At 32.6% G+C, this 19733-nt stretch overlaps 1 protein-coding gene across 9 annotated transcripts in view; it reads left to right on the top strand.

Annotated features, from left to right (window-relative positions):
- Nucleotides 1-19733, top strand: part of LRR (capping protein regulator and myosin 1 linker 1 leucine rich repeat protein) — a 181618-nt gene that overhangs the window by 97125 nt on the left and 64760 nt on the right. The window contains exon 1 of one of the 9 annotated variants that reach the window (XM_075313193.1): nucleotides 17128-17218. The exons of the other annotated variants lie outside the window; for them this stretch is intronic. Within the exon in view, the coding sequence (XP_075169308.1) occupies nucleotides 17135-17218 (84 nt within the window). The 5' untranslated portion in view covers nucleotides 17128-17134. Of the gene's footprint in view, nucleotides 1-17127; nucleotides 17219-19733 lie in introns of those variants that run through there. 9 annotated transcript variants of the gene reach the window in all.

Raw genomic sequence — 19733 nt, 5'->3', positions numbered from 1 at the left:
TCGTGCAAAAAGGCACTAGGAAAAAAGCGGGGACTAAAACCAAAAATTGTGTATTGCCTATACATAGCAGTGGTTTTAGACCTATAATGCTATACACATAAAGAAAATTTCATTAAAAGTCAGCCAACGAAAAATTTTCATTGATATAACGAAACATTTTCATTAATACAATGAAAATATATAGAAATTTTTCTCAAAATTTTATTTCTATAGAAAATTTATTTTATTTCTGTAGAAAATTTAGAAAGGATAAAATTGGTGGCATACACAGACGATATGGCTCTAGCAGTCAGGGGAAAATTCCCATTCACAATCAGAGATATTATACAGAGAGCCCTCCGGATGACTGAGAAATGGGCGAAAGAGAATGGTCTTGGAGTAAATCCTGCAAAGATAGAATTAGTCATGTACTGCAAAGAACGCAAAACTCCCACGGTTAAGCCCATATCCTTAGGGGGTATTGAAATTCCCTTTGGTGAGTGTGCAAAATACCTTGGCGTTATTTTGGACAGGAAGCTGAACTTATTTTGGACAGGACAGGCTGAACGTGTTTGGACAGGATAGGCTGAACGTGCAAAAAGGCAATAGGAAAAAAGTGGGGACTAAAACCAAAAATTGTGCATTGGCTATACACGACAGTGGTTTTAGACCTATAATGCTATACACACAAAGAAAAGTCAGCCAACGAAAAATTTTCATTGATATAACGAAACATTTTCATTAATACAATGCAAATATTCGTTAATAAAGGGTGATACGGTCAAAATTTGGTCAAGGGAAAACGCGTGTAAATCGGTGAAATCGTTTATTTAAAAAATCAAATTAAATTTCTTTTTCAAGTTCAATTAGTATAAAATTCAGGAAAAATATTCAGTTAGGCTTTCGCTTTTCCAAATCCGAATTGCCGGGCCTCACGCTTGATACCTGCCATTAGATTTTGTACAGCCACCTTCTTCGCCGCAGAAAGCCAGCTTGCCTTAAACTGCTGCTCGTCCTTTAGGTTCCGCTTGACAATAGCCCAGTATTTCTCAATTGGGCGGAGCTCTGGTGTGTTGGGAGGGTTCTTGTCCTTGGGAACCACCTGCATGTTGTTGGCGGCGTACCACTCCATGGCCTTTTTACCGTAATGGCAAGATGCCAAATCCGGCCAAAACAGTACGGAACAACCGTGTTTCTTCAGGAAAGGCAGCAGACGTTTATTCAAACACTCTTTCACGTAAATTTCTTGGTTGACAGTCCCGGAAGGTATGAAAATGCTGCTTTTCAAGCCACAGGTACAGATGGCTTGCCAAACCAGATATTTCTTTGCGAACTTTGACAGTTTTATGTGCTTGAAAATATCTGCTACCTTTCCCCTTGCTTTTGCCGTATAAAACTCCTGTCCCGGAAGCTGCTTGAAGTCGGCTTTGACGTAGGTTTCGTCGTCCATTACGACGCAGTCAAACTTCGTCAGCATCGTCGTGTACAGCCTCCGGGATCGCGCTTTGGCCGTCGTATTTTGTTTATCATCGCGATTTGGAGTCACTACCTTCTTGTAAGTCGATAGTCCGGCTCGTTTTTGATACGCTTTTTGATACGAGCAAAATTTTGATACGCTGCTCTTCTTGCTTGGACGGCATTTTGACAACTGAAGAGTGAATTCCAAAATCAAAATAGGAGCAACATTCTACACACACACACCTTCAAAATGAGGGGTGTTCAGGTTTTTTTAAATGCAAAATTGAGAGAAATACGTCAAGTTTATATTGAACAAATTTTGACCGTATCACCCTTTAGTACGAAACGTTACGTTAATTTGCAGAAAATTCGTTATATTAACAAAAAATTTCGTTGTATTAACGAATTTATTTCATTAATATTTTTGTTAATATAACGAAACTTTATCTATTATTGTATGGTGTTGTAGTCTGGTGACCGGCACTTCAGCAACCGACAGGTTTAAATAAATTTAAGCGTATGGCGTGCTTGTGTATCTCAGGCGCATTCAGTAAGATAGGAACAGGGAGCCACCGTGGTGTAATGGTTAGCATGCCCGTCTTGCATACACAAGGTCGTGGGTTCCATTCCTGCTTCGACCGAACACCAAAAAGTTTTTCAGCCTCAGTAATCCTGGTGACATTTCTGAGGGTTTCAAAGCTTCTCTAAGTGGTTTCACTGCAACGCCTTTCGGACTCGGCTATAAAAAGGAGGTCCCTTGTCATTGAGCTTAACATGGAATCGGGCAGCACTCAGTGATAAGAGACAAGTTCGCCAATGTGGTATCACACTGGACTGAATAGTCTAAGTGAGCCTGATACATAGGGCTGCCACCTAATCTAACCTAAGACAGGAACAGATACCCTTAATGTCATGCTGCATCTATTGCCTTTAGACATTTTGGCCAAACAGTCAGCTGCAACAACGGCTGTGCGGTTGTTGCAGCTATCGCTGTGGTCGGAAAAAATGTACGGTCACAGTTCGGTCCTCAAAATAATGGATTACACTCTGGCGAAACCACTTTTCGACAAAAAGTTTGAAACTCTAATTCCCAACAGCGAGGCGTGGTGTACACAGACCCCGGGGGAATAAACGATATATAGATTTCTACACTGATGGCCCCAAATTGGATGGACAAGTGAGTTTCGGAGTATATTCTAAAGATCTGGAACTTCGAATAGCGAAAAGATTACCTGATCACTGTAGTGTTTTTCAGGCTGAAATATTAGCAATAAGAGAAGTGGTGAATTGGCTGAGAAGTAATGCTCCAAGCAATATTGGCATTAATATATACTCAGACAGTCATCCTGCAATAAAATCCTTGGACTCTGTGTTTCTCAACTCGAAAACGGCCATCGACTGCTGCAAATCTCTCAATGAGATGGCTGAGCAGCACAATATTCACCTAATATGGGTGTCTGGCCATAGGAACATACCGAGGAACTGCAAAGCAGATGAGTTAGCAAGGCTAGGAACTACCTTACATATGTTATTCCAGGGGAACTAAAGGGTGATTTGTTAAGAGCTTGATAACTTTTTTTTTTAAAAAAACGCATAAAATTTGCAAAATCTCATCGGTTCTTTATTTGAAACGTTAGATTGGTCCATGACATTTACTTTTTGAAGATAATTTCATTTAAATGTTGACCGCGGCTGCGTCTTAGGTGGTCCATTCGGAAAGTCCAATTTTGGGCAACTTTTTCGAGCATTTCGGCCGGAATAGCCCGAATTTCTTCGGAAATGTTGTCTTCCAAAGCTGGAATAGTTGCTGGCTTATTTCTGTAGACTTTAGACTTGACGTAGCCCCACAAAAAATAGTCTAAAGGCGTCAAATCGCATGATCTTGGTGGCCAACTTACCGGTCCATTTCTTGAGATGAATTGTTCTCCGAAGTTTTCCCTCAAAATGGCCATAGAATCGCGAGCTATGTGGCATGTAGCGCCATCTTGTTGAAACCACATGTCAACCAAGTTCAGTTCTTCCATTTTTGGCAACAAAAAGTTTGTTAGCATCGAACGATAGCGATCGCCATTCACCGTAACGTTGCGTCCAACAGCATCTTTGAAAAAATACGGTCCAATGATTCCACCAGCGTACAAACCACACCAAACAGTGCATTTTTCGGGATGCATGGGCAGTTCTTGAACGGCTTCTGGTTGCTCTTCACTCCAAATGCGGCAATTTTGCTTATTTACGTAGCCATTCAACCAGAAATGAGCCTCATCGCTGAACAAAATTTGTCGATAAAAAAGCGGATTTTCTGCCAACTTTTCTAGGGCCCATTCACTGAAAATTCGACGTTGTGGCAGATCGTAAGTCTATTCATGATGAAATGTCAAAGCATACTGAGCATCTTTCTCTTTGACACCATGTCTGAAATCCCACGTGATCTGTCAAATACTAATGCATGAAAATCCTAACCTCAAAAGAATCACCCTTTAGAATCTGTTGGTATGCCTCTGGCTACCTGCAAGCTCTTACTGTTTGAGAAGGCTGTTATGATGGCCAATGTTCGATGGGAGAATTGCAAGGGTTGTAACGACACCAAGCAAATAAGGCCCCATTTAAACTTAAACCGCACACTAGATATGCTAGTGTTCTCAAGACGTCAGATATCACTCATGATATCTGCTATAACGGGTCGCTGTCTGATAGGCGAATTTGCAAAAACTATTGGTGCGAAGTATAATGACTATTGTCTGAGCTGTCATGATGCGGAGGAAAAGGAATCAATTAAACATCTCTTGTGTGAGTGTCCTGCATTTTATGTAAGACGTAAGCGAATTTTAGGGGCATATAGCTTTAGATTACTGGCGGACCTGGAAAACGTTAACTTAAGCAGCCTGTTAATGTTTTCGGAACAATCTGGTTGGTTCAACAGAAGAAAATAATCGAGAAGGTTTAGATGTTAAAACTAGAAGTGCCCATATGTAATAGGTACTTTTAGTTAAATGTGGTATCACAATGGTCTGAGTAGTCTAAGTGAGCTTGAAACTTAATCGGGCTGCCACTTTAAGCTAACCTAAAGTTGTTTGTTTTCTTTAAAAAAAATCTTTAAATGAGCTTGTGTGTGCAATACACAATTTTCTATAAATAGATCTATAAATTATTTAAATTCTTTTTTAATATGGATAGCATTCGCAGAAAAGTCTGACCAAATTGATTGCCTTTAAGATTAATTTTTGTGTGCTATTTTTATAAGCACCAATGTTTAGGAGAGCTTAATTCTTCTCTAAGTCATTGGTCGTGGCCTGTGCATCATATGGATAGCATTCCAAGACAAGTCTGTTTTATTGACATAAAGACCCATATTAAAATTGTATAGAGTAAACTAACCCATGAAGCGAGATGCAAGAGGAAATCATACTGGAAAGATTTCAACATTTAATGCTCTACATACTTCAACTGCTACCATTATCGAGCTGCTGTTCTTTTCGGCTTTTGCATATTGGCCATGGGGGATTTCGCTGGCTACTCTTGGGTACCCATTTCTTGATGTTCTTGTTTGTCTTTAACCCAATTACAATTAAGTTAAGCAAAAAAACCTAATTGAAGAGTTTAATACTTACATCGAATGAAATGCAAAACACAATAAGGGCCCCCAATATGCCATCATCATCATCGAAAGTCCAATAGAGTGACCGACATCATTGAGTGATTATTTTCAGTGGTGGTTCCATGTAATTCTTTTAGGGGATAATCTCTTGTACATTGAATGACCATACTTGTCATCGACCAATGACCGATCTATGGGGGATATTTCAATATAGAATAATTGAATGTTGTCGTGATATTTGTTCTATGTCCATGGTCATTTACTAAAGTAATTCAAATGAAGAGTACGGCAAAGATTTAACATAGGATTAGTGTTGTAATAAGGTTTTTCGAAAGCGAAACGCAATTAAATAAGTGACGAATTGCAGGTGGTGTTTTGCCATTCGCCTAAACCTCAGCTATTTGTGCGATAAGTGTTAAGTGCATTGAATTGTTGACATAACAGGTTGGCTGATAAGTCCCCGGTCTCACAAAGAAAAACACATTTTTATACCCTTCACCACTACTGTGGTACAGGGTATAATAAGTTTGTGCATTTGTATGTAACGCCAAGAAATAGGGGTCATAGACCCATCTTTTAGTATACCGATCGGCTTAGAATTAAATTCTGAGTCGATTTAGCGATGTCCGTCTGTCTGTCTGTGGACTGAATAGTCTAAGTGAGTCTGAATCTTAATCGGGCAGCCACTTTAACCTAACCTAAGTCCGATCGTCCTCAAATTTGGCATAGGGCCGTTTCTTGGGACAGAGACAATCGCTATTGGTTTTGGAAAAAATCGGTTCAGATTTAGATATAGCTGCCATATATATTTATCCCCGATTTGGTCATAGTTAGCGTGTTTCACAACCGATTTTCTTGAAATACCGTACATCCAAATATTTTATGAATCTCGAAAATATCAGCCAAATCGGTTCAGATTTAGATATAGCTCCCATATATATCTTTCGTCCGATTTAGACTCATATGACCACAGAGGCCAAAATTTACTACCGATCTTCATGAAATTTTGCACAGAGGGTAGAATTGACATTCTACCAATGTTTGGAAAATTTGATTGAAATCGGTTCAAATTTAGATATAGCTCCCATATATATCTTTCGTCCGATTTGAACTTATATAGCCACAAAAGCTAGAGTTTTGCCGTGATTTGTTTCAAATTTTGTACAAGGGGTACGTTTAATAGTATCGTTAAGTGTGTCAAATTTTGTTAAAATCGGTTCAGATTTAGATATAGCTCACATATATCTTTCGCCCGATTTGGACTTATATGGTCTCAAAAGCCAGAGTTTTACCCTGACTTACATCAAATTTTGCACAAGCGGTACTTTTAACGATACTATTGTATGTGCCAAATATGGTCAAAATCGATTCAGATTTAGATATAGCTCCCATATATATCTTTCGTCCTATTTGAACTTATATGGCCTCAAAATCCAGGGTTTTGCCGTGATTTGCTTCAAATTTCGCACAAAGAGTACACTAAAAAAAAAGTGAACTCTCTATTTCACTAAAGCCAATTTAACTTCTGTTTAGTTCATGGAATTATTATGTTTGGAGAAAGTTTCCTCTACTCTAATAATTTTTTGTGTACGTTAGTTAAATTAACTAAAACCGAGGAAAAAAATACACAAATGAAGGATAAAGATTAACTAAATTCGTGTCTTCCACAAAATAGTTCAATATTTCTTTAAATTTGTAAATTTTACTACAAATGCGTTCATCATGAACTTCGTATGTCACTAAAGACATTCTTGCAATTTTGAACTCCAATTTTTTCCTTCAAACTACAAAATTTTCTTTAACAAGTGAAAAAACTTAATTATGTCTAATACATTTTCTTGAATTTGTCGAAAAATATTTACTTATTTTTATGAAATCGGCGTGATGCCAGCGTTTGTTATACTATTTAGTTAAAATTTTCTAAAAATATTCAAAATTTTCTAAAATTAACCGAAATTTTTCTTCCTGGTGTGTTCACTGTTTTTTCAGTGTACGTTTAGTACTATCGTATTTACGTGAAATTCCGCATAGATAGCAGAATTATTATTCTAACTATACATGTCAAATTTAGTCAAAATCGGTTCAGATTATATATAGTTCCCATATATACGTACACCAGAGTTGGGGAAATGTGGAAGACTGTTACACATTTTAGACCCATTTTCAATGGAAGTTTCCTACAATTAACTGGATAGCGTTAGCCGATTTAAATTTTAATTCTAGAGATTTTGTAGAAGTAAAAAAATTGTCTCTTTTATATAGCTTCCAGCAAATGTGAAGTAGTTGAGATGGTAAAACAAATTTTGGCCTACATAGGGGAGAAGGGTATAATATAGTCGGCCCCCCCGACTTTAGACTTTACTTACTTGTTTTTGTCAAAATTAGTTTTTATTACTCAACATAGTTCCCTTCAAGAGCGATACAACGATTATACACTCAAAAAAAAATTAACTCACTATTTCACTAAAGCCAATTTAACTATATTTTAGTTCATGAAATTAGTATATTTGGAGACAGTTTCATTTACTCTAATAATTTTTTTACGTACGTTAGTTAAATGAACTAAAAGACGGGAAAAAATTATACACAAATAAAGTAAAAAGTTTTACATGCAAAAAAATAATTCTTTCCTCCCAAACGAAATTTTAGACAAACAAAGTTCGTTTCTCATTTGCTTTTCGTTGAAAGGAAGTGCATTTGGAAGAAAAGTATATACTTTTTGTGATAAACGTTTATTCTTTTCCAGGATGTAAAAACAATTTCATAAAGACTAACTCAAAAAAACTTTTTCTGGCTAATTGCATTTTCCCTCACATCTTTCTCACTTCCACGAAGTTTTTTAGTTCTTAGCACCTTTTTCTGTAATACCAACAATGTAGAAGAAATTATACGATTTTATAAATTTTTAAAATTTTTTTACCTTTCGCCTGGACGGAGAATCGAACCGCGGACCATGCACTTTGTAAGCCAACACACTAACCACTGAGCTATGTACCTGTTATGGTCATCAATAGATAAATATCCATATAAGTTATATTTATATAGCATAGCTTGCGGCGCCCACGAACCGAATAAACAAAGTTTATTTAACAGAAACAAACATTTAGTTTGGCACCGTGGAGCAGTGGTTGCTACGTCCGACTTGCATGCCAAGGGTCGTGGGTTCGATCCCCGCTTCGACCAAAGTTTTTTTTTTTGTTTTTTTTTTTTTTTACATATATTCCAGATATGTTCGGAAGATTCCGAAAAAATGTTCAACATTACATTGTAGTATATTAAATTTTGAACTGTAAACTGTGTCTTATTAAAGACCTAAAGTCGGAAAAGAACAGTGTTTGATATAAACGAAATGGACTGTGTTGTTGTTTCAAAAATAACTTTTTTTATTGAAAAAATAAAAATTTTGTAACAAACGAATTTTTTTGGTGATAAAAGTGTAAAATTTTCGAAGCAATTCAAAAAACTCTAACAAAAGAAAAACGTTTTCGGTACACGTTTTCCAAACGTTTTTTTTCTTTGCGTGTACTAAATTCGTACTTCTCACAAAATAGTTCATTATTTCTTTAAATTTGTAACTTTTACTACAACAGCGTCCATCATGAACTTCGTATGTCACTAAAGACATTCTTGCAATTTTGAACTCCAATTTTTTCCTTCAAACTACAAAATTTTCTTTAAAAAGTGAAAAAAATTATTTATATCTAATAAATTTTCTTGAATTTGTCGAAAAATATTTACTTATTTCTGTGATATCGGCGTGATGCCAGCGCTTGTAATACTGTTTAGTTAAAAATTTCTAAAACTATTCAAAATTTTCTAAAATTAATCAAAAGTTTTCTTCCTGGTGGGTTCACTGTTTTTTCAGTGTAACCACCTTCCAATTTTTTGATACCATTTTGGTAGTACTCCTTCAATTTTGCCTCAAAATAGGCCTCAGTTTCGGCGATCACCCTTCAATGCAGCCAAATTTTTTCCCTGCGAGCATCCTTTTGAGGTCTGAGAACAAGAAAAAGTCGCTGGAGGCCAGATCTGGAGAATACGGTGGGTGGGGAAGCAATTCGAAGCCCAATTCATGAATTTTTGCCATCGTTCTCAACGACTTGTGGCACGGTGCGTTGTCTTGGTGGAACAACACTTTTTTCTTCTTCATATGGGGCCGTTTTGCCGCGATTTCGACCTTCAAACGCTCCAATAACGCCATATAATAGTCCCTGTTGATGGTTTTTCCCTTCTCAAGATAATCGATAAAAATTATTCCATGCGCATCCCAAAAAAAACAGAGGCCATTACTTTGCCAGCGGACTTTTGAGTCTTTCCACGCTTCGGAGACGGTTCACCGGTCGCTGTCCACTCAGCCGACTGTCGATTGAACTCAGGAGTGTACTGATGGAGCCATGTTTCATCCATTGTCACATATCGACGGAAAAACTCGTGTGTATTACGAGTTAACAGCTGCAAACACCGCTCAGAATCTTCAACAAGTTGTTGTTTTTGGTCAAATGTGAGCTCGCGCGGCACCCATTTTGCGCAGAGCTTCCGCATATCCAAATATTGATGAATGATGTGACCAACATGTTCCTTTGATCTATTTAAGGCCTCTGCTATCTCGATCAACTTAATTTTACGGTCATTCAAAATCATTTTGTGAATTTTTTGATGTTTTCGTCGGTAACCACCTCTTTCGGGCGTTCACCGTCCTCCGTGCTCATTTCACCACGCTTGAATTTTCCACACCAATCAATTATTGTTGATTTCACTGGGGCAGAGTCCGGAAACTCATTATCAAGCGAAGTTTTTGCTTCCACCGTATTTTTTCCCCTTCAGAAAACAGTATTTTATCAAAACACGAAATTCCTCTTTTTTCCATTTTTTTCACAATAACAAAAGTTGCTTCACAAAAGACGCTCCATCTCACAAACTAATTCATTTTGAAAAACTTTTCCATGAAATAGAATTTTGACAAAATTTTCTATAGATATAAAATTTTGAGAAAAACTCTATATACCCAGCAAAAACTCAAAATTAATAACCACTTATTAATTGGCATCGTTCCGGATTAAATTTACATACGCATGTCCTAGGAGGAAAGTACTTCTCCCCAGGCATACCTTCGGCCATGAAAAAAGTAGTGCGTTTAAAGCATATAATCACCTAATATGTAATCGCTTATTCGTAGATATACCAAGGCATGCGAAATAGATACTTATTGTCTTAGAGAAACAAATCTCGAAAATATTGATTTCTCTCGTCGATTACAACACACAGAAAAAAGTGTCTTCGAAACTGAAGGAAAAAATGTTCATCAATTTAGTTTAGCCATTTTATTTCCACTCAGTTAATATTTTGTGTGAAATAATAAAATTTACTTGTTTCAGTAAAAAAAATCCTAAACTGAAAGCAGTTAGGAATAGTTCATTAACTAGAATAAGGCATGGAATTTTACTAACACTGTTTTCTTCGCTGGGTATAAGAATTTACTACTGAACAAGAAAATGTTATTCACTGATAACAAAGCATTAGTAAAAATAAACAAAAACCGAACTAAAACCAAGTTTCCTCAAATTTAGTAAGATTTCTTATAAAATGATAATTCTGGATTCCTTTATTATAGAAAGCTTATCATACATACTAATAACACTTGGCATAGAAAAATATTTTAGTTCATTCGTACTAAGAAGTATTCAATCCTTTCAAAACTTAAGGAAACACACTTATTAGAATATAGGAAAATTTCCTACATTTCTTTTATCTACCTGTAATCGATACCTGTCTTTGATGTAATCGATATGTTTGCGCGTGGGTTGTTTTTTTAGTTGGAATCGCGTTGTTACGGTATACGGAGAGATTGTTAAAAAATAATATAGTAAAATAATATTATAAAAACAAATAAAATATATAAAATATTTGTTATTTTAAATTAGTGAGAAAAATGTTCGTTTTTTGAAAATTGGTTTATAAAAAAGAAAACACCAGCAGAATAACAACCCCTTCATTCGACTTCATTTTCGAATCTTCAAATATCAGGTAATATTCAGTGACGCTAACCTTTTGTGAAAAAATTGGTTTTGGATTTTTTTCTTTATATTTGTAGGTATTGAAATTGTAAAAGGTGGACAAAATTGCTAGGCAGCAAATTACTCAAAGTGAAAGGTACTACAAGAAGAAAAAATGTGTTTTAATATTTCAAGGCCAGTCGATGCTGTTGATTCTCAATAAATAAATTTAATATATTAATAAAACATGCCTTTTATTGAAGAAAAAATTGCTTATATAAATACATAAAATTGTATTTAAAAACGAAGGTAAGCAGATCTAAATTTGAAGTAAAAGGTTTACCACAAATATGTAAGATTTGTCCAAATGAATGAAAAAAGTTCAATAAAATCATTCCATATATGATTTCAATTCAGTTAATTTTTTTCATTCTGTAGTATAGTGGTACATAAATAATATACGGAATGCATTCTACCTAATTTCTACGAAAATCACATCATTCAAACAAATAAAAATGTCTTTGGCGCTATACGAAGTTCAACTTTCTTCACAATTAGTTCATTTTAACTTAAAGAAGGGGTCACTTTTTTCTGGGTGAATGGATCAAAATATGGCGAATAATGCTGTAATATGATCACTTCTTGAATAGATACTAATATTGCAGAAATAAACAAAAAATATAAAAAATTATCTAAATAAGATTACACGCAAATTAATTTCACACTTAAAATAGAAATAAATGTAGGTTGTTTATGGGAGTTGGATTCGTGAATTACGTTATAATATACCTAATAGCCCATTCACATTAGGTTCCAAAACTACTAAAAATGGATTTTAAATCCCTTTTTTATAAGGCAAATTACAGTTGAAATCAGGGATCCGGAGCGGAGCGTGGAGCGGAGCGGAGCAAGCCCTTTTTTTGCCGGAGCGGGAGCGGTATTTTTAAAATCCGGAGCGGAGCGGGAGCGGAGCGGTTTCCAAATGAAAAACCGCTCCGCTCCGAATAAAATATTACTTGAATGAAATGTGTAACTTTGAAATTCCACTGTGTAGGTAATTTCAAATTTAGCTAGTACTTAGCGTAGTGTGAGTAAACGTTTAAAATGTGCGATATGTATTTTTGTACGTACGTACATTGGGGAAAACACAACGTGTTTTTTAGTAATTGTTTTCAAAAACGGCAAATGTCAAAATATATATCTAGTATGTGTTGTAAAAGTAACAACAGTACTTTCGATCAATTTCATCCCGTATTACTACAAAGATGTTTGTAATGAACGTCAAATAAATGCAATTAAACGATCTTATTTATATTTAATTTTTAGTTTTCTACACTGAAAAAAATATTGTCGTGAAGTCAAAGATTCCATGTCCTTAGAATAAGAATGCAAATTTTGCTTAACATGGAAGACGCATTTCTCTAAAATAAAGTTTTTTTTCTTGTCCAAAAGGCAATAAACTTTTGAATGAAGTTGTAATGTCCTTATAATTAAGTGATTTTACTTAAAAATTTGTATCATAACATGAAAGATACAATTTTTGAGGTAAGGTCAACGTGACTTTAATAATTAAGAAAAATTCTTTAAAATTAATAAAATTGTCTTTAAATTTGTTTCCTTTTTGCATCTTGCCTACAAAGCAAAAAATCGTTAAAAAATAAGACATGTTTTTCAACACTTTATTTTAAAGACGCTTTTTACGTGAAACAGCATAATTTCTACTGGAAGTCGAGTCTTAATATGGAAAAAAATAACTCGTTAACTCCTTTTTAAAGGATTTTGATAACAACTGACGAAAAAAAATCTAAAAAAATTAAAAATTAACATTTGCTTCCTAGAAGCAAGTACATAACCCCCAAATTTAAAAGAGAATTACGTCTTTAAAGTATCCTTACTTGTATTCTCCGCTTCTTTGGCACGGAATTAATACCCAAACTGTTAAAGTAAAGACAACATCTTTGGAACCGGGCATGCTTTTTTTCATTCACATTTGCTTTACTATTGTACTATACCTAGCATTCTCTTATTTCTGATATTAGTTCTCGAAATTTTAATTAAAATTATGGATAGTTTCAATTATGGTTGAAAAATGTGCGCATATACATTTATTATACAATAAAGGGGAAAAAAGCGAAATTAGGTAACACTAGATCTGAGTAAGAATATTCGTAGGTATACCACGGACTGATGTCGATGGAGGTTGTTGCAAACATAAACATACACACACACATTACAAATAAAGGGTGATTCTTTTGAGGTTAGGATTTTCATGCATTAGTATTTGACAGATCACGTGGGATTTCAGACATGGTGTCAAAGAGAAAGATGCTCAGTATGCTTTGACATTTCATCATGAATAGACTTACTGACGAGCCACAACGTCGAATTTTCAGTGAATGGGCCCTAGAAAAGTTGGCAGAAAATCCGCTTTTTTATCGACAAATTTTGTTCAGCGATGAGGCTCATTTCTGGTTGAATGGCTACGTAAATAAGCAAAATTGCCGCATTTGGAGTGAAGAGCAACCAGAAGCCGTTCAAGAACTGCCCATGCATCCCGAAAAATGCACTGTTTGGTGTGGTTTGTACGCTGGTGGAATCATTGGACCGTATTTTTTCAAAGATGCTGTTGGACGCAACGTTACGGTGAATGGCGATCGCTATCGTTCGATGCTAACAAACTTTTTGTTGCCAAAAATGGAAGAACTGAACTTGGTTGACATGTGGTTTCAACAAGATGGCGCTACATGCCACACAGCTCGCGATTCTATGGCCATTTTGAGGGAAAACTTCGGAGAACAATTCATCTCAAGAAATGGACCGGTAAGTTGGCCACCAAGATCATGCGATTTGACGCCTTTAGACTATTTTTTGTGGGGCTACGTCAAGTCTAAAGTCTACAGAAATAAGCCAGCAACTATTCCAGCTTTGGAAGACAACATTTCCGAAGAAATTCGGGCTATTCCGGCCGAAATGCTCGAAAAAGTTGCCCAAAATTGGACTTTCCGAATGGACCACCTAAGACGCAGCCGCGGTCAACATTTAAATGAAATTATCTTCAAAAAGTAAATGTCATGGACCAATCTAACGTTTCAAATAAAGAACCGATGAGATTTTGCAAATGTTATGCGTTTTTTTTTTAAAAAAAAAAGTTATCAAGCTCTTAACAAATCACCCTTTATAACAAAACCTCTTCTCTACGTCTGTTGCAAAACAAAAAAAAAAACTTTCGGAGAGTAGTTACTTATACTCTGTGTATAGACTTTCAATTCCAATCAGCGTTGCCGTTTTGGTCCGATCGGACCAAAATTGGTCCAAAAGATTTCTAATTTTTAAATTTAGTCCGATGGTCAGACCAAACAGAATTTGGTCCATTTTCATAAATTTGGTTTCTATCACATATTAAATAGTAGATGGTGCACCGCAAAGAATATTGTCGGGAGGCCAAATATTTCACATGCTTAAAATACGAATACGAATTTTGTTTAGAATAGAAGACGTATTTTTCTGAAAGAAAGTTTTTCCTTGTCTAAAAGTCTCTAAACTTTTCAATGAAGTCTGTTTGTCCTTATAGCTAAGTGATTCGACATAAAAATGTGTATCCTAACATGAATGCAAATTTCGTTTTAATGAAGTCAAAATGGATTTAATATTTCTGAAAAAATCTTCAAAATTAATAAAATATTTCAACACATTGTTTTAAAGTCATTATACCCTAAACCACATAGTGGTTAGGGTATAATAAGTTTGATCTATCAAAAAATGTGCCTACAAGAAATATTGATTTTAGACCCCATAAAATATATACCGATCGACTCAGAATCACCTCCTGAGTCGATCTAGCGCTTGGCGTCCGTCCGTCCATCCGTCCGTCTGTCCATGTATTTGTTGTTCACAGGATTTCGGTCGCAATTATTAACAGATTTTGATGAAATTTGGTACAGGGAGTTTTTTTGGGCACAAGGACGAACGTTATTGAATTTGGAAGATATCGGATCAAATTTAGATATAGCTCCCATATATATGTATTGCCCGATTTCGACAAATGGGGTCACGTTGCACTTTTTTTACTAACCGATCGTAGTCAAATTTAGCACAAAATAATCTTCTGTATCACCCTTTAAGTCTGAAAATTTCATCGAAATCGGTTCAGATTTAGATATAGGTCCCATATATATGTATCGCCCGATTTTGTCAAATTAGGTCATAAAACCCTTATTTATCAACCGATCTTACTCAAAGTTGGCGAAATGTAATCTTCTATAGCACTAACTATATGTGCAAAAAATCATCGAAATCGGTTCAGATTTAGCTATAGCTCCCATATATGTACCGCCCGATTTTTCTAAATAAAATAAAACTCAATTGAACAAATAATACAATGTTTGTACTATAATTTTCTCGAAGAGGAGCGGAGCGGAGCGATTTTTTTTTCTCGGAGCGGAGCGAGGAGCGGAGCGGTTTTTTTTTTCTCCGGAGCGGGAGCGGAGCGGAGCGAAAAAAATGGACCGCTCCGGATCCCTGGTTGAAATATAGTTTAAGTGCATTTTGGAAGTGTAATGTGAATGAGGTATAATAAAGCATTTATTTAAAACATAATATGGTAATGACATTAATTTAAAACACAATAATTATAAAATATTTGTAAAAAAACTTAACGGAAAAATCTTCAGAATTACATTTACATTACATATACTTTTTGAGTTTCTTAAGTAAATGCTGAATTATGTGAATAATTATACCTAATGGTACCATCATTTATTCTATTTTATTAAGTCATTAACAGCCAACTGCATAAAATTTTGAGAAACAATTCGAAAATTACCAAAAAGTATTTATTATTGTCATTACAAGTTAGTCATTATAACTCACTACAATGTAATGCAACGTGTAATGATAGCTTTACTCCTGGTAATGCCAATTGTAATGAGGTGTGGTTACCAAGTTTTTGCTGGGTAGAAGTAAAAATTATTTTGAATGAAATTTTCTATCATTATTTTGAATGAAATTTTCTATCGTATCATTACAGCCAGAGACCAAAGTACATTATAAGTAACTTCTGCCTTTTTTATAGAATTAACAACTTTCCCCTGTTCGTGCAAGCTAAAATCATTAAAACATGTTAAACTTCGATACATTTACAATTCAAGTGATATTTATTTATACACCCATTTATTTGGAACAAAAAAAATGTTTGTCATACGTACCAACCACCAAAATTAATGAGGTTTTTTAATTTAGTAGATTTTTCTTGAAATTTTGGTTTGGTTGTTGGCTCGAGTGGTAACCGTAGTTGCATCGCATCCATGGACGAAAAACTGTAACAATACCAGAAATGATCCGACAAATGTAGGATAGATTTGTTCCAAATACACGCCGCAGCAGTGAATTTTATTTGTCTCATGCAAATATTTCTCCAGCGTTGAACATGCTACACCGCTCTGTATACAAACAGCACCTAATCAGAATCCAGAACATTGTCAGCAACCTTCACACAAATCATATGTGGTTAAATATAATTAAAGATCACAGAATTATTGCTAAATTTAGTAAAACCACAAAAACAATCTTATTTAAATTAGAGAAATATTTTTTCCAGTACTAGAATTATTAGAATAGCATTACATTGTTTAGTCTTAGATTTAACGGTCTTAGTAAACTATTCATAATTTACCCGTTAAAGGTTTTTGCGATAATTATTTAAATTATACATTGTGTCCTTTGTTGATGAACTAAACTTAATAATATATCGGTGTTTTAAAGGCTTTTAATAATTTTTAATAAATTAAAAAAAATATAAAAAATGCTTTGTTAAAATATTGTAAATTCTATATGGTAAAAATTTAAAATTCTTCAGCATGAATAAAGTGAGTATTAGTGCATATCTTAAGGCTTCCAACTTTAAATGTGATCTAATTTAAGTTCCCTGATTACAATTCAATGTAATAATTATATTCCATATGATGGTATTGATGGTATAAATTTATCAATAGAATTGAATGATATTTCCACTTATTACTTTATAAATACACCTCAATCTTTGTTCAACCATTTTAGTATTGATTCAGTAGTACAATATTCTATACGGTCATATAGTGTTGCCTTGTTACCGATGGGAATAATAATGACTCATTTATTTAATATTCTCGATGAAATATATGGAAGGATTTTTTATACAAACTCTATTTCTAGTCAGGTAAAATTTCACGGGATATTGTAGAAAGATCATAGATTTTAACGTTTAACTATTGTGGTAGTATTTTTTTTATTTACTAAGTTCTGCAACTCATATAAAAGCAAATAAATTTTAAAAATAATTGTTTTGCCAACATTTTCCAAAACTTAAACGTATATGATCATCTCAAACATGTTTCTCGCAACCATGTAATTTCCTCAGAAATTATGTATCTGTTTCGTCAAAATTTTATTTCTATGAAAAATTTTGTCACATTTTTTGTTTCCGTAGAAAATTTTCTCAAAATTTTTTCTATAGAAAATGTTCTTAACATTTTATTTCTATAGAACATTTTCTCAAAATTTTATTTCTATAGAAAATTTTGCCAAAATTTTGTTTCTATAAAAAATTTTGTCAAAAATTTATTTCTATAAAAAATTTTGTCAAAAATTTATTTCTAGAGAAAATTTTATCAAAATTTTACTTCTATAGAAAATTTTATCAAAATTTTATTTCTATAGACAATTTTCTCAAAATTTTATTTCTATAGACAATTTTGTCAACATTTTATTTCTACAGACAATTTTCTCAAAATTTTATTTCTATAGACAATTTTGTCAAAATTTTATTTCTATAGAAAATTTTGTCAAAATTTTATTTTTATAGAAAATTTTCTTAAAATTTTATTTCTATAGAACATTTTCTCAAAATTTTATTTCTATAGAAAATTTCCTCAAAATTTTATTTCTATAGAGAATTTTCTCAAAATTTTAGTTTTATACACAATTTTGTCAAACTTTTATTTTTATAGAAATTTTTCTATAGCAATAAAATTTAGTCAAAATTTTATTTCTATAGAAAGTTTTGTCAAAATTTTATTTCTATAGAAAATTTTGTCAAAAATTTATTTCTATAGAAAATTTTATCAAAATTTTATTTCTATAGAACATTTCCTCAAAATTTTATTTCTATAGACAATTTTCTCAAAATTTTATTTCTATAGACGATTTTGTCAAAATTTTATTTCTATAGAAAATTTATTTTATTTCTATAGAAAATTTAGAAAGGATAAAAGTGGTGGCATACGCAGATGATATGGCTCTATCAGTCAGGGGAAAATTCCCATTTACAATCAGAGATATTATATTGGTAAATTTGGTCAAAATTTTATTTTTATAGAAAATTTTCCATAGAAATAAAATTTAGTCAAAATTTTATTTCTACACAAAATTTTCTCAAAATTTTATTTCTATAGAAAATTTTCTCAAAATGTTATTTCTATAGAAAATTTTCTCGAAAGTTTATTTCTTTAAAAATTTTTGTCAAAATTTTATTTCTATAGAAAATTTTACCAAAATTTTGTTTCTACCGAAAATTTTATTTCTTTAAAAATGTTTGTCAAAATTTTATTTCTATACAAAATTTTGTCAAAATTTTATTTTTATAGAAAATTTTGTCAAAATTGTATTTCTATAGAAAATTTTGTCAAAAATTTATTTCTATAGAAAATATTATCAAAATTTTATTTCTATAGACAATATTGTTCAAATTTTATTTCTATAGAAAAGTTTGTCAAAAGTTTATTTCTATAGAAAATTTTCTCGATATTTTATTTCTTTAGAATTTTTTGTCAAAATTTTATTTCTATAGACAATTTTCTCAAAATTTTATTTCTATAGACAATTTTCTATATAGATATAAAATTTAGTTAAAATTTAATTTCTATAGAAAATGTTCTCAAAATTATTTTCTATAGAAAATTTTCTTAACATTTTATTTCTATAGAACATTTTCTTAAAATTTTATTTCTATAGACAATTTTCTCAAAATTTTATCTTTATTGACAATTTTCTCAAAAGTTTATTTTTATAGAAAATTTTCTAAGAAATACGATTTCTATAGAAAATTTTTTTAAAATTTTATTTCTGTAGAACATTTTCTCAAAATGTTATTTCTATAGAAAATTTCCTCAAAATTTTATTTCTATAGACAATTTTCTCAAAATTTTATCTTTATTGACAATTTTCTCAAAAGTTTATTTTTATAGAAAATTTTCTAAGAAATAAAATTTCTATAGAAAATTTTTTTAAAATTTTATTTCTATAGAACATTTTCTCAAAATGTTATTTCTATAGAAAATTTCCTCAAAATTTTATTTCTATAGACAATTTTCTCAAAATTTTATTTCTATAGAAAATTTCCTCAAAATTTTAGTTCTATAGACAATTTTGTCAAAATTTTATTTCTATAGAAAATTTTCTCAAAATTTTAGTTTTATAGACAATTTTGTCAAAATTTTATTTTTTTAGAAAATTTTCTATATAGATATAAAATTTAGTTAAAATTTTATTTCTATAGAAAATGTCAAAATTTTTTTCTATAGAAAATTTTCTTAACATTTTATTTCTATAGAACATTTTCTCAAAATTTTAATTTTATAGAAAATTTCCTCAAAATTTTATTTCTATAGACAATTTTCTCAAAATTTTATCTTTATAGACAATTTTCTCAAAATTTTATTTTTATAGAAAATTTT

This window comes from Haematobia irritans, chromosome 5, assembly GCF_050003625.1.
Source record: "Haematobia irritans isolate KBUSLIRL chromosome 5, ASM5000362v1, whole genome shotgun sequence".
NCBI lineage: Eukaryota > Metazoa > Arthropoda > Insecta > Diptera > Muscidae > Haematobia > Haematobia irritans.
The sequence above is the reverse complement of the archived record's forward strand: the minus strand, read 5'-3'. Positions and strand labels throughout refer to the sequence as shown.